A 14,820-nucleotide genomic window follows, 5' to 3' on the forward strand; every position below is an offset into this window, starting at 1 on the left:
ATACGAAAGAACAATCCAACTAAAAAAAATCAAACATTTGCTGAATTGTGATTACACTTCCTGTATCCGGTATTTTATTTGAAATTGTGGTGGTAGAGTTGCTTTCTCATTGACTATACCCCAACACTCCGCTGGCCTCCCATTTTCTAGCAGGAAGCTGCCTCTCCATGATATCGGAACCGAGGTTACCGTGGTAGACAGACAAGAGGTAGCTTGTGCAGGGTAGGGGCCCACGGCTCAGACGTAGCGCCAGCCTCACCCGAAAACAGGGCACTCCAGGCTGACTCCTGGATGCAAAAGCCATCCCCGAATAGATTAGCACCCACCAAAGAAGTATGATCGTGACTGTCCGACCAAAAGCCTCTTTTCCATGGCTGATCATCTCCAGCTGGCGATGAGTTCCTAATTTGTGTGCCTTCGACTCTCGTTCATCACAGAATTGTCTCTTGTGTGTCTAACATAGTTTTAGGTTGTATCATCACCTTGTCGTCGAGGTGGGATTTGAGCGTCCCAATGATCCTAGGAGATATGTTGTCTGGGTCCCCGATCGGGTGTCCCATAGCAAACTGGCCCGAGGTGAGTGCCCAGACAAAGAATGACTCAGAAGACCTCTAATGACGACTTAAAAAATGAACTATGTTTTCCCTCGCCCGGATGCATGTCACTGGGGCCCTCTGCCTCTCTCTCTCTCTCTCTCACTCTCTCTCTCACACCCTCTCTCTTGTACACTATTTTGTGCAGGCTCTCTCTTTCTATCTATCTATATAGACACACGTGTACACACATTTGTACACACAAACATATATGTAGTTACCACGTCGGTCTCTCAGTTCATGGGTCGAGGGTTCGATCACTGTGTGGAGTTTGCGTGTTCTCCCGGGCTTGTGTGGGTTTGCTTAGGCTACTCCAGGTTCTTCCCACATCCCCAAAACTCTTAAATTGCCTCTAAGTAGGAGTGTGAACGTGAATGATTGTCCGTCTCTTTGTGCCCTGCGATTGGCTCGCCACCAATTCAGGGTGTTCCTTGCCCGGTGCCCGTAGTTAGCTGGGGTAAGCTAGAGCACCCCCCGTGACCCTTGTGAGGATGAACGGTTCAGAAAATGAATGAATGTTGCATAAACTACTCACGCAAATGATGTGCACAGTGCAGATGGAAGGAATCACAACTGTGGACATGATGATAAATGGTCTTCTCAATCAGATCCTGTGGCTCATAACCTGTAAGCTCTGAAACTCTGAACAACAGACACACATGGGTTCAATTTTCTTTTTCATTAAGTTAATTAAGAATGAATATTGGCAAACAATCCAAAGAGTTTAAGAATCCATGAACAAATTGAGATGTTGAAGGAAAAATGTGGCAACAACAAATAGCAGTATCACAAGAAATGTACATGAGTTATGTGAACACTTAAAATATAAATGAAAATACCGGGAGTCGAGGAAAATTAGCTTCATATCCAGATTGGCTCTGAACATGAACATGTTGCTATGCAGTTTGATCTCTGTGACTGCACTGGGTGGTAATGAGTGACCAACAGCAACCAGCCCGATATTCTGGTAATAGCCGTCAAATGGAGACATGTCCAGCCTGTGTTGGCGGATCTTCAAGTAACCACTGCAGTGAATCACCTGGGTGATGAGAAGATCTTTATTTAGTGTTGAAATAAGAACAATAAAGTAAATGAACACTTTTTTTTACCTGACCTTGTAACCTCCACATGTAAGCCCAGCATTTCTTTTTGCGAGGACACATTTCATTCTCAAAAAGAATGAACGCTCCATCTCATATTCTCCTGAAAAGGGATAACAGGAACGAACTTCTCTCAAAAACTTTATGAGGTCTGAGAAATATTCTTCCTTCAGTTTTCAAAATGTTAATTAGTTATGTTATGAGTTCTTATAAAATTTAAGATCATTGTTTACCTTGGACAAAGTGCGAGTGGTAAGGCTGGTGAGCTGTGAGGACAGCTGTCATTTCATCATGATCTGCAGGATGAATGTATTCAAAGATGCTGTTGCCTGTCAACTCTACCTGAAATGCACAACCATGTCAGGACTGTGACACCACAGGTGTGACATACCAAAGTAGGTAACATTACCTTTGTTGAACCAACCTGAGACAGACCCAACTGCACTGAAGCTGTTTCCGATATGTACATTATTTTCCCATCTGGAGCCACCACAAAAATGAAGCCGTCCAATGTCTGAAATAAATAACAGAGATGTAACTAAATAGTCACAAGAAGCCAAAAATATGGCAATAGTGAATTACGGCTAGTGTTTGAAGCACTCTAATGGATAGAGCACATAATGTACGTGCACTGTTGTGCCTCGTTACAGTTATTAGAATACATAGTTAATGACTGTGAAGGGTTGGTGGACAGCCTCTAAACCAGGGGTCTCGAACTCAATTTACCTGGGGGCCGCTAGAGGCCGAGTCTGGGTGAGACTGGGCCGCATCAGGATTTCCACAAGAAAAGCACTGATAAAACATTCCAACGTTATCAAATATCTTTATTTTTTTTAAAAAATAATGAATTAAATAAATTAACTTAAAGATGAATAAAAAATAAATCAATCAGTAATACAAAACCAAATAATACTAATGAGCATACAATAGATATACACTGGCTGGCTAAGTAGAGAAAATGAATTATTTTTATTCCGTTTCAAATGTCTGTATTAACAGCTCTTTAACCTTTAACTTTCTGAACTTGAATGGAACATTGAACATGAAATATTCTGAACACGGCTTCTCTTGCCTACTCCTTGCTGCTAGAGACCTGGCAGCGCTTCTTCTCACATAGTCACATTTGCCTTGAGGGAGGAAGCAGTGGAGACCCTCAGTATTGCTTGAAGATGCTCATCAGTAAGTCTGGACCTGTACTTGGACTTATTGAAGTTCAGGGTGGAGAAGAGCTTCTCACACAAGTATGTGCTCCCAAAAAGGCACATGGTCTGCTTGAACATTCGGGAAAGTTCAGGGAAGCTGGGGGTCAACTCTCTCAAAAATTGCCCAAGCTTGTCTGCTTCTCCACTCACCTCCCTGAACTTGGCTTTGAGTGCAGAGTTGCACTGCAGGTCAATGAGCTCCATTTGAAGCTCAGGAGGGGCATCTTGCACATCAAAGGAGAAGGGGTCCGCAAAAATTTGAAATGTGGCTTTGTGTGTCTTGAAGTCTGCAAATCTGTGATCAAATTCCTCCTGTAGCTTCGAAATGGCCTCAACATACTTCTCACCACTGAATGGTGTGCCTGCATCCACGAGAGCCTTGCATGCTGGGAAATGGCAAAGGTTTGTCTGAGAGAGCTGGGCTTTCCATAAAACAAGTTTAGTCCAGAATGCTCTCACGTTGTCATAGGCAGCACTGACAAGTTGCCCCTGGCCTTGTAGCTTCTTGTTCAGTACATTAAGCTCATGTGTGATATCAACAAGAAAAGCCAAGTCCATGAGCCATTTGGGATCACTTAGCACAGGATCAATCAACTCACAAACGGCGTAGCTAGCTTTGACTGCTGCATTACTGTCTTTGGTAGCCTTCTTGAAGAAATCCTGTTGCCTCAGAAGACGTGTTTTAAGACTGGCAACCTGGTTGGCTCTCTCATCTCCCTGGTATTTTTCGTACTCCTCAGCATGTCTCGTAGTACAATTACGTTTCAAATTGTATTCCTTGTGCACCGCAACTTTTTCAGTGTAAATGGGACACGTCGGGGTGCCCCTGTGTTCAACAAAGAAATATTGCACTCCCCACTTTTCTTGAAACTGTCTGTGCTCATCACCGACCTTTCTCTTCACGGCAGGCTTTGAAAGAGACATCTCTGGGGCTCTGTAATATGTTTTTCCACTTGGAATGAGTCTCGGGTTGATCTTTCACATTCAGTCGCGCGGGTTTGTGGCGCATGTGCACTTTCGCTCTCCGTTTCAATCGCGGAGATGGCTACAGACACTGACACAGGCTGGATCACGGATCATAGCGCCTCATTCAGTTCTATGCTGAGAGCAGCGGAGGAGTGTGCGCGCCGAGCGGAGTGATCGGCCTCATGGCTTCTCCTCCGCCCAGCTGATTGGAGGAATGAATGAGTGAGTGAGCGAGGCACTGGACAGCCCGGCCGATGTCCCGCCCTCCAGAGCCGTATACCTCACCGTGATTGGTTCATTCAGCTCCGAACCAAAGTTCCCTCTAATTTTTTGTTGGTCTGAGCAGAAAGACAACCTCCCTGAGCGCACTGAGTACCAGTGTGAGCGACATCATCGGTACTCGGATGATTCGCCTAAAGACGTTTCGCCGACGGACGTTTGACAGACGGGCAGGTCGCCGAATGGACCTTCCACCGAACGTTCATTCGGCCGAACGGAGGTTTCGCCGAAACGGGATTCGAACGCTCGCCCCGCCGGATCGTGTGTGTACAAGTTTTTCAACCTCGGCCCGCGGGCCATATACGGCCCGTTAGGATTTTTAATCCGGCCCGCCGCCGGTGTTGTCCAAATTATAGTAAAAATCAATGTTCGTCTACCATCAATGGCAGCCCGGGAATAAGCACTCTTGGGCGGGCATGGCAGTCCGGGAATAAGCACTTTTGGGCAGGCAGATGTAGCAGAACCGAGCCGTAAAATGACAGCAATCGGGTCAAATCCATCCTAAAACAGCATTTAATGATTAAATACAAATACTGGATGATATCGCGATGGAGGCAAAAAAACGTCTATAGACGTCCATTCGCCAAACGGCTCAAAATGCTCTCAAATTCGGTCAAATCCAGCTGAAAACAGCGTTTAATGATTAAATACAAATACTAGTATTTGTATTTAATCATTAAACTAACAAATACTAGTACGACCTGTCCGTCTGTCAAACGTCCGTCGGCGAAACGTCTTTAGGCGAATCATCCGGTCACGACATCATCATTGCTTGCTATGGGCACACCAGTATCACACCTGCCACAAGCAGGTGCATGTCAATGTTCCCTCTAATTTTTCATGTAAAACGTGCTGTAAAACACGAAAAACATGAGTAGACAGAGCTACTGCCACTGGTTGCCACTTAAACGGCGCCATCATGGGGAAAGGGGTAAAAAAAAAAAAAAAAAAAAAGATTTTTTTTTTACTGCGCGCCATATGATTGTTACTGCGCAGAGAAGACGAGAGTAGTGCGCAATTGCGCATGCGCGCAGCTTAGAGGGAACATTGCTCCGAACACAAGTGTCATTCATATCAATTTTGCGGGCCCACGAACATTAATCTTTCATATTAAGACGGGGCCGCAAATTATCGTCCCGAGGGCCGCAGTTGGCCCGCGGGCCGCAAGTTTGAGACCCCTGCTCTAAACCAATGGTTCTTAACCTTGCTGGAGCTACCAAACCCAACCTGTTTCATATGCGCATTCACTGAACCCTACTTTAGTTTAAAAGAAAATATGATTATTTTCAAATTCAAAATACATAAATTCATCGCAGCACTGATTGGCCAAGCAATGTCATGTGATCCTCCGCAGCCAGTGATTGCCAAGCGGGGCATGTTATTGTGTATAGACATGAGGAGTCGGCGGCCCGGTGGAGCACGTGGTTACCGCGGTCGGCCTCACAGCTCTGGGGTCCAGGGTTCAAATCCTGCTCATGTCCATCTGTGTGGAGTTTGCATGTTCTCCCCGGGCCTGCGTGGGTTTCCTCCGGGTACTCCGGTTTCCTCCCACATTCCAAAAACATGCATGGTAAGCTGAGTGGACACTCTAAATTGCCCCTAGGTATGGGTGTGAGTGTGCATGGTTGTCCGTCTCCTTGTGCCCTCCTGGTGGCTGGCCACCAATTGAGGGTGTCCCCCGCCTCTGGCCCGGATACAGCTGGGATTGGCTCCAGCACCCCCCGCAACCTTAATGAGGATAAAGCGGTTCAGAAGATGAGATGAGATTTTTAATCTCCTCTCTTCCGCTTGCGAGTTTCAGCGTGGATTTTGAGATTTTTATAAACTTTTTTTATACTTAACATAAAAAAACACAATGTCCTGAAGCAGTGAAGGATTACAGTACTGTACTTCGCCCCCCCCCCCCCCCCCCGAAACATGTTAATTATCCCATTTCAAAATGCTGTGGAAAGACTTGGAGACACTGGAAAACCTGGAGTGTGCAGTTTGAAAGCTTAAAGACAGAGTGCTCGTGCATGACCATAAAATGCGCTGAGCTCATTTACGTCTTCAAGCACTTCACAGAGAGCAGAGGGTGAGAATGGGACGTCACTTACCATTTGAATGACAATAATAATAATAAATGTGATGGCCACCAATTTCGGGAGTCCCCTGCATGTTGCCCAAAGTCAGCTGGGATAGTCTCCAGCACCCCCCGCAACCCTTGTGAAGATAAGCAGTACAGAAGTGAGAAAGAGTGAATGAATTAACAATAATAACAAATACAGTAATACCTTGACATACGAGTGCCCCAACATACGAGCAATTTGAGATACGAGTAAAATTTCGAGCAAATATTTATCTTGAGATACGAGAAAAATTTTGATATACGAGCATACAGCTGACGCGTGCAAGAAGTCTCCCCTCCCCCTCTGTCCCTCTCACTCTTTCCTCCGCGAAATCCGTCTAATTTTAGTACTATAAAAAACATTTCAGTACTATTAAACCACTAGTTATTTGTTACTTTGTTAATAGATGGCGAATTAGAACAAATAAAAATGTTTTTCCAATCCAATATCCTTTTTTGGGTGTTTTTTTCAGATGGTTGGAACGAATTAATTTGTTTTTAGTTCATTCCTATGCGAAACGTTCATTTGAGTTACGAGTAAATCGACATACGAGCTCAGTTCCGGAAAGAATTAAGATCATATCTCGAGGTACCACTGTATTCTGTTTTTTGTGTTTTTTCAGATATTGGAACGAATTAATCGTATCGTAATCCAAGTTCATTTAAATTTGTTTATGTTATGTAACGAGCACGTTGCCGTGCAAAAGTCTCTCTCTCTCGCTCTCTCTCTGTCCCTCTCTCTCTCCCCTCTGGGAAATCCGTCTAATTTTAGTACTATTAAACTTCATAACCACTAGTTATTTTTTTACTCTGTTAATAGATGGCGAATTAGAACAAATAAAAATGTTTTTCCAATCCAATATCCTGTTTTCAGATTTTTTTCAGAGGGTTGGAACGAATTCATTTGTTTGTAGTTCATTTCTATGGGAAACGTTGATTTGAGATACGAGTAAACCGACATACGAGCCCAGTCTCGGAACGCATTAAGCTCGTATCTCAAGGTACCACTGTACAGTGGTACCTCGTCATACGACCGCTCGTCATACAAAATGCTCGTCTTACGGGGGAAATTTCGATCGAAAAAGACTTGTTGGCTGCTCATAAGAACATCAGGGGGACTGGCTCGCAACAGCATCCCCCGGTAGCAACTCTATCATAGGCGCCGTTCGAGGGGAGGCGAACACAGATGCTACAACCTAAAAGGAGCCGCTAGCCAGCGCCCCCGAAGCTCCCATGACCAGCGGGGCGATCGCTGATAAAAGACTCTGCTCGTTAGCTGCTCATAAGAACATCGGGGGCACTGGCTTGCAACAGCATCCCCGGTAGCAACTCTATCATTGGCGCCGTTCGAGGGGATGCGAACACAGATGCTACAACCTAAAAAGAGCCGCTAGCCAGCGCCCCCGAAGCTCCCATGAGCAGCGGGGCGATCGCTGATAAAAGACTCTGCTCGTTAGCTGCTCATAAGAACATCGGGGGCACTGGCTCGCAACAGCATCCCCGGTAGCAACTCTATCATTGGCGCCGTTCGAGGGGATGCGAACACAGATGCTACAAGCTAAAAGGAGCCGCTAGCCAGCGCCCCCGAAGCTCCCATGAGCAGCGGGGCGATCGCTGATAAAAGACTCTGCTCGTTGGCTGCTCATAAGAACATTGGGGGCACTAGCTCGCAACAGCATCCCCGGTAGCAACTCTATAACTAACTGTTATATCTGTAACTAACTCACACCTGGAGAACGCGGGAAGCACGCTGAGAATGATGTTTTTTGACCTCTCCAGTGCGTTCAACACCATTCAGCCGGTTCTACTGAGAGGGAAACTGGAAGAGGCTAGAGTAAGGAACCACCTAGCCGCATGGATCATCGACTTCCTCACTGACAGACCACAATATGTGAGACTCCAGGACTGTACGTCTGATGTGGTAGCTTGCAGCACGGGGGCCCCACAAGGCACAGTGCTCTCTCCACTCCTCTTCTCCCTCTACACATCGGACTTTAAACATAATACAGACACCTGCCACCTCCAGAAGTTCTCTGACGACACCGCTATTGTTGGACGAGTGACGGACGGGAACGACCTGGAGTACAGGGGAGTCATCACAGCCTTTGTTGACTGGTGTAGGCAAAACCACCTCTACATCAACACCAGTAAGACAAAGGAAATGGTCATCGATTTTCGGAGGAATCCTCAACAGACCACTCAGGTGAACATCCAGGGTACAGACATTGAAATCGTGGAGAATTTTAAGTACCTGGGTGTTCACCTCAACAACAAACTAGACTGGTCCACAAACACAGATGCCCTGTACAAAAGGGGCCAGAGCCGCCTCTACCTACTGAGGAGTCTACGGTCCTTTGGAGTGTGCAGGACACTGCTGAGGACTTTCTACGACACTGTGGTGGCCTCTACAGTGTTTTATGCAGTGCTTTGTTGGGGATGCGGGAGCACGGAGAGGGACAGGAACAGGCTGAATAAGCTGGTCAGGAGGGCCAGCTCTGTTCTGGGCTGTCCTCTGGACTCTGTGGAGGAAGTGGGAGAGCGGAGGATGCTGACCAGGATGATGTCCATCATGGACAGCACCTCCCACCCCCTGCATGAGTCTGTGGAGTCCCTCCGAAGCTCCTTTAGCAATAGACTGCGGCACCCTCATTGCAGGAAGGAGCGCTTCCGCAGATCCTTCCTCCCATCAGCTGTCAGGCTCTTTAACAAAAAAATGGCTGTGTGTTAAGACCTACCGTATGCATGCATGTACATTTATGTGTATGTATGTATGTATATATGTGCTAAGCAACACGCTTATTTAATCATATATTTATTCATGTATTTATTTCTTGACCTACTTATTACCTATCTATTTATGTCTAAAATGCCTTTCCTATTCCTGCATCCTCACCCTCTTGCCACTGGAACAACGAAATTTCCCGAATACGGGATGAATAAAGTTATCCAATCCAATCCAATCCAATCATAGGCGCCGTTCGAGGGGATGCGAACACAGATGCTACAAGCTAAAAGGAGCCGCTAGCCAGCGCCCCCGAAGCGCCCATGAGCAGCGGGGCGATCGCTGATAAGACTGCTGCTCGTTGGCAAGTGGTCGTGCGTTCTCCGATTGTGAGGACATTTGTGTGCATCATTTTCGGAATATTTTGAAGGGAATAGTACGACAGCAAACAGCCCATCGATAGCGAACGTGAGGGTGGAGTGTTTGTTCTGTTTACGAGTGCGTCGTGTGGAAAAAAAACGAAGCCCCCCGCCACTTTTGTGCCCCTCTCCCCTTGGCAAAATCCGCCCAATTTTAGTTAGATTAAACACTTTATTTCTATTAAACCACTAGTTATGTGTTACTTTGTTAATAGATGGGGAATTAGAAGAAATAAAACATTTTTCCAGTCCAATATCCTGTTTTTGGTGTTTTTTCAGAGGGCTGGAAAGAATTAATTTTTTTTCCATTCATTTCAATGGGAAACGTCTGCTCGAGTTACGAGAACCTCGTCATACGATCTCAGTCTCGGAACGGATTACGCTCGTATGTCGAGGTACCACTGTATAACAATAATCATGAAAAATAATGTTAAACAGAGATAGTGATAATAATAAAGATTTAAAAAATAATAACCTGTAGGAGATGGGAACCTAATTCCTGGCTGACCCCATCAAGAGAGTTGCGGCTCACATGGCCCCATGACTCACCAAGGCCTGGTCAGTATTTCATACACAGAAAGACAAATCATATGTTAATTAGGTTAGGAGTGTGTTCAACAGGAGACAAATTGTGTTTTTAGTTTTTAGATAATTTCCTTTACATATATGCATACACAGATGAGCACACACTGGAAAAAAAACAGAACGACAAAAGGGGAAGTGGTTATTACTATTATTTTTGGAGAATAAGAATATGTTATACACAAGCAACCAAAGGAATTTCCCGAATACGGGATGAAATAAAGTTCTAATCTAAAAATCTAATCTAAATATAATAGTTTATTCTCATATTGTATTGCAGCATTATAATTTTTTGCCAGATTAAACTCAGCAAACCGAGACAAAATGCAGTTGAAAGCATCCCTTCTAAATTCTAAAATGCAATTGTAGAATGCAAGGAGCATGGTGGTCCATAATCGGACTCCTCTATTTGGACTCACAGAAAAAAATATTTCATGGAATAGTTTAATTGGATTAAGATTTCCGCATGAACACATGGGAGATGAAATGTAAAATGTATCACTACCGGAGGTTTGTTGAAAACAATACTTTTTCTCTACATTTTGTCACCCAGTGTTATACAATAAAGTTATTACAACTTATTGGGCTTTGTTTAAAATGTAAACAATCAATAGAACGGGGGAACACATATCACCGGATGCCAATTTAATTGAAAGCTAAAAATAATCAGGCTGCAAACAACAAACAGAGACCGACTGGAAAAGTATTTCCCCCCATCCTGCACTGGGCGACATATAACACTAGCTGGACTACTTAGGGGCTCACTTAAAGAAATGACTTTTATTTGTATCGTATATCTTTTTTTATAAAGGAAATCAAGAACTAATATTTATTAGTAAAGATCTGCAGAACGTGCAAATTATAGGTATAATTCTAATTAATGAATGAGTTTGAATAGGATACTGTGATTGATAAGGGGTTCCCTAAGCAAGGGGTGCTTCATATATAAATATATATATATATATATATATATATATATATATATATATATATATATATATATATATATATATATATATATCAGTGGCGGGCCGTCAGGGCCTTCAAGGCCTTCTCTGATGGCCTAAGAAATATCTGAAACATATTATATTTTGTCCATCAATACTTATTATTCCAAATGGTCTGTTAGCTTCCTTTCATTGCTTTCCCCCCTGGTTGCACTGCTTCCAGATGTGTGTTTTCATATTGAAGCATTTAACCAATCACATTTCAGCCATTATTTGTTGCCAGATCAGATCAGCCTCAAAGCCTTCACAATCAGTTCTGCGGGCTCTGCTTCATTAAACTAGACTGTTGCATTAACCAATCAGATTTCGAGTTGGCAACCCCACAATGATTTTTCATAGGCGTTAGCATTTTGCTGGCTGGGACATGTCATTGCTTTCAGCAACTATGATTGGCTAGTAGGCGGGCCACAGCCAGAGATCGCAAACTCCACCCACAATGGCCGACAGTGGCAAAAACAAATGGATTCTGTTGCAGATTTCTCTCACAAAGATATTTTCCAGACGGACTTTTCCAGAAAAAAATGGACATCATTAAGAAAGGGCGGTCAACTCCGAAGCTAGCAAGCCTGTTACAGCCGGGAAAATGGTGCGCGTGCCACTTTCAGTGTGCTAACTTAGCTGCACCATCAAGTATATTGTTGTGTTGATTTAAAGCCATTTTCAAAACGGACTATGCCGGAAATATGACAGGACAGGCTCGACTTTCATCATTAGCTTCGATGGCGATAGGAAAGAAGGAAGAAAGAAAGGAGGATGGATATTGTGTACAGTTAAAAAGAATTTTTGGTGAGTATAATATGGCTTTATTCCTAAATAATATTTCAATTGTGGGCCCGGTTCTGATATCTGAAAAGGTCCAGTGTTTGTATTTAAGCTCCAGTGTTTGTATTTAATCACAAAATGCTACTAGGAAGTGGATTTTACCCCATTTTACCCCAGTTTAATTTTTGGCGTTTCACCATAGACGTCCATCGCTGTCTTTTCCCGGGAAAAATCACCCCCCTGGCCTGGTTGTAATGTCTCAAAAGCTCCAGTATTTGTATTCAATCAATAAATGATGCTAGGAAGTTGATTTTACCTCATTTTAGTGCATTTTTTGTCATTTCACGTATGGACGTATCGACATTCATCGCTGTCTTTTTACCGGGGAAATGATACTCCGGGCCCGGTTCTGATGTCTAAAAAGCTCCAGTATTTGTATTTAATCAATAAATGCTGTTTTCGGCTGGATTTTACCCCATTTTCGGCCAATGTTTGCCCGTAAGCCATTGACGTTCATCACTGTCTTTTCCCGGGAAAATCACTCCCTGGCCTGGTTTTATGTCTGAAAAGCTCCAGTATTTGTATTTAATCATGAAATGCTGCTAGGAAGTGGATTTTACCCCATTTTTGTGCATTAATTTATTGATTATTTTTTATGTGTCGCAGCTGTAGCTGCAGTAGAGGTTTTATAGCCATAAAATAGTTTTTGAGGGTTGGATTGATACGTTGAAGGCGCTACCAGAAAATGCACCGCCCGCCACTGATATATATATATATATATATATATATATATATATATATATATATATATATATATATATATATATATATATATATATATATATATATATATATATATATATATATATATATATATATACACACACATCACATTACACATATACAGTGGTACCTCGTCATACGACCACTCATCATACAAAATGCTTGTCTTACGGGGGAAATTTCGATCAAATAATTCGCCCGTGATGCGGTCAAAATTTCGTGATGCGACCAAGCCAGGTGGCCATGGCATTTTTTTTTGCATATCTTTCGTTTATAACAATATTTACGAGCATCGGATGAGTTATTCAGACCAGGAAACGCACAACGCGCATGCACGGGGAAAAGAGGGCTTTCTGGGTAATGAAGTATACTCGTGCACACAACGCCGACAGGCAATGGCACTCTATCATAGGCGCCGTTCGAGGGGATGCAAACACAGATTCTACAAGCTAAAAGGAGCCGCTAGCCAGCGCCCCCGAAGCTCCCATGAGCAGCGGCGCGATCGCTGATAAAAGACTGCTGCTCGTTGGCAAGTGCTCGTGCGTTATCCGATTGTGAGGACATTTGTGTGCATCATTTTCGGAATATTTTGAAGGGAATAAATAGTACGACAGCAAACAGCCCATCGATAGCGAACGTGAGGGTGGAGTGTTTGTTCCGTTTACGAGTGCGTCGTGTGGAAAAGAAAAATGAAGCCCCCCACCCCTTTTTTGCCCCTCTCCCCTCGGCGAAATCCGCCCAATTTTAGTTAGATTAAACACTTTATTTCTATTAAACCACTCGTTATGTATTACTTTGTCAATATATGGCGAATTATAAGAAAAAAAAATTTTTTTTCAATCCAATATCCTGTTTTGGGCGTTTTTTTCAGAGAGTTGGAACGAATTAATTTGTTTCCCATTCATTTCAATGGGAAACTTCCGCTCGAGTTACGATAATCTTGTCATACGAGCTCAGTCCCGGAACGGATTAAGCTCGTATCTCGAGGTACCACTGTACATACTTGATTTTGCGTCATCTGCTGAGTTTTAACAGGAGCAAATATATTTTTGCTGTAGGAATACAAGCCCAATGAATATCCTTATATAAATATATCCCAGTCTATATTGTATTATCATGCAGTAGTCCAGTGCGTTAAAGGGAAGTCAAATGTTTTTGACACATTTGAAAATAAAAATACATCCGATTGAACTCAAAGTCAGTCTGAAAAATACTAGCTCTTTCAAATTGATTTAAATATTCGGATATAGAGTTTGGAAGCAATTCAATTAAATCGATTAGTTTACTTGCTTGGGTTTAATATGACGAGGTAATATTACTACTCACCTTCAGGGAAAACTATCCTCATTTTGAGGTAACTTGTTGTCAAACGGATGATGGAGGCTTTATCCAGCTGGGATGTGATGGCGGATGGCAGTGGTAACAGTTTAGCCAGTTCATAAAATTCACAATTCTCTTTTTCCCGCCGAGTGCGGGCGGCATTTTTCGATTTTTCCTTCATTGCGGTTTCTTTTACTCTCAAGCCAGCTGTAGTTACAGAAGTAAGTGTCGCTGCACTCCGGTACATCTGGAACGCCTGAGTACATTCAGAAGTTGCAAGAACGACCCCATCACGTAATCCTAACCTAAAAGTGAGATCCCATTTTTTTGTCTCAATTTATGTTTGACATATGTCTCGAATAAGCCTGACTTTTACTTTATGTTTATATCATCCCGGAATTGTGTTTTTCTTACCTGGCCACTCAATTGCTGTTAAATCAAAGTCCGCTGGAAGTCAAAGCGAGCCAAATTTTGATAATCGTTCTGCATCCCGAGTGACTTCAAGAAGCAAAGTGATCGAATCCAAGCCTTTTATAACTCATCTCCTATTGGACGACAGTGCAAATATGTCTTTTTACCATTGGCTAAGCGTTGTCGTTACGCGCTTCACGTGTTAAACTATGACTACCTCTGTCATTGATCACCTCAAACACATTTACACAAAGATTGGATTATTAAATCTGCGCATACCCGATCTTGAGACTCGAATAAAACAATAAAACACCGAGTTCTTAACATTATTGTGGCATTGAACGATAGGCGCACTCAAGATGAAGGGAAATGTAACCCACGGGGAAAAATACATGAAACAATACAGTGGTACCTTAATTCGTTTTGGGACTGAGCTCGTATGTCGATATTCTCGTAACCCAAACGAACGTTTCCCATTGAAATGAACTAAAAAACAAATTAATTTGTTACAACCCTCTGAAAAAACACCAATAACAGGATATTGGATTGGAAAAATTGTTTTATTTC

At 43.2% G+C, this 14,820-nt stretch overlaps 1 protein-coding gene across 1 annotated transcript in view; it reads right to left on the reverse strand.

The window, feature by feature from the left end:
* Positions 1-14,361, reverse strand: part of LOC144073582 (single-minded homolog 1-A-like) — a 61,019-nt gene extending 46,658 nt beyond the window's left edge. The window contains exons 1-8 of the mRNA XM_077599544.1: positions 14,257-14,361; positions 13,849-14,098; positions 9,864-9,943; positions 2,118-2,207; positions 1,927-2,035; positions 1,708-1,793; positions 1,433-1,632; positions 1,129-1,235 (exon numbers count right to left, since the gene is read on the reverse strand). Coding sequence (XP_077455670.1) covers positions 1,129-1,235; positions 1,433-1,632; positions 1,708-1,793; positions 1,927-2,035; positions 2,118-2,207; positions 9,864-9,943; positions 13,849-14,089 — 913 coding nt within the window. The 5' untranslated portion in view covers positions 14,090-14,098; positions 14,257-14,361. The remainder of the gene's footprint in view (positions 1-1,128; positions 1,236-1,432; positions 1,633-1,707; positions 1,794-1,926; positions 2,036-2,117; positions 2,208-9,863; positions 9,944-13,848; positions 14,099-14,256) is intronic.
* Positions 14,362-14,820: the final 459 nt, after the last annotated feature.

This window comes from Stigmatopora argus, chromosome 4 (assembly GCF_051989625.1).
Source record: "Stigmatopora argus isolate UIUO_Sarg chromosome 4, RoL_Sarg_1.0, whole genome shotgun sequence".
Lineage (NCBI taxonomy): Eukaryota > Metazoa > Chordata > Actinopteri > Syngnathiformes > Syngnathidae > Stigmatopora > Stigmatopora argus.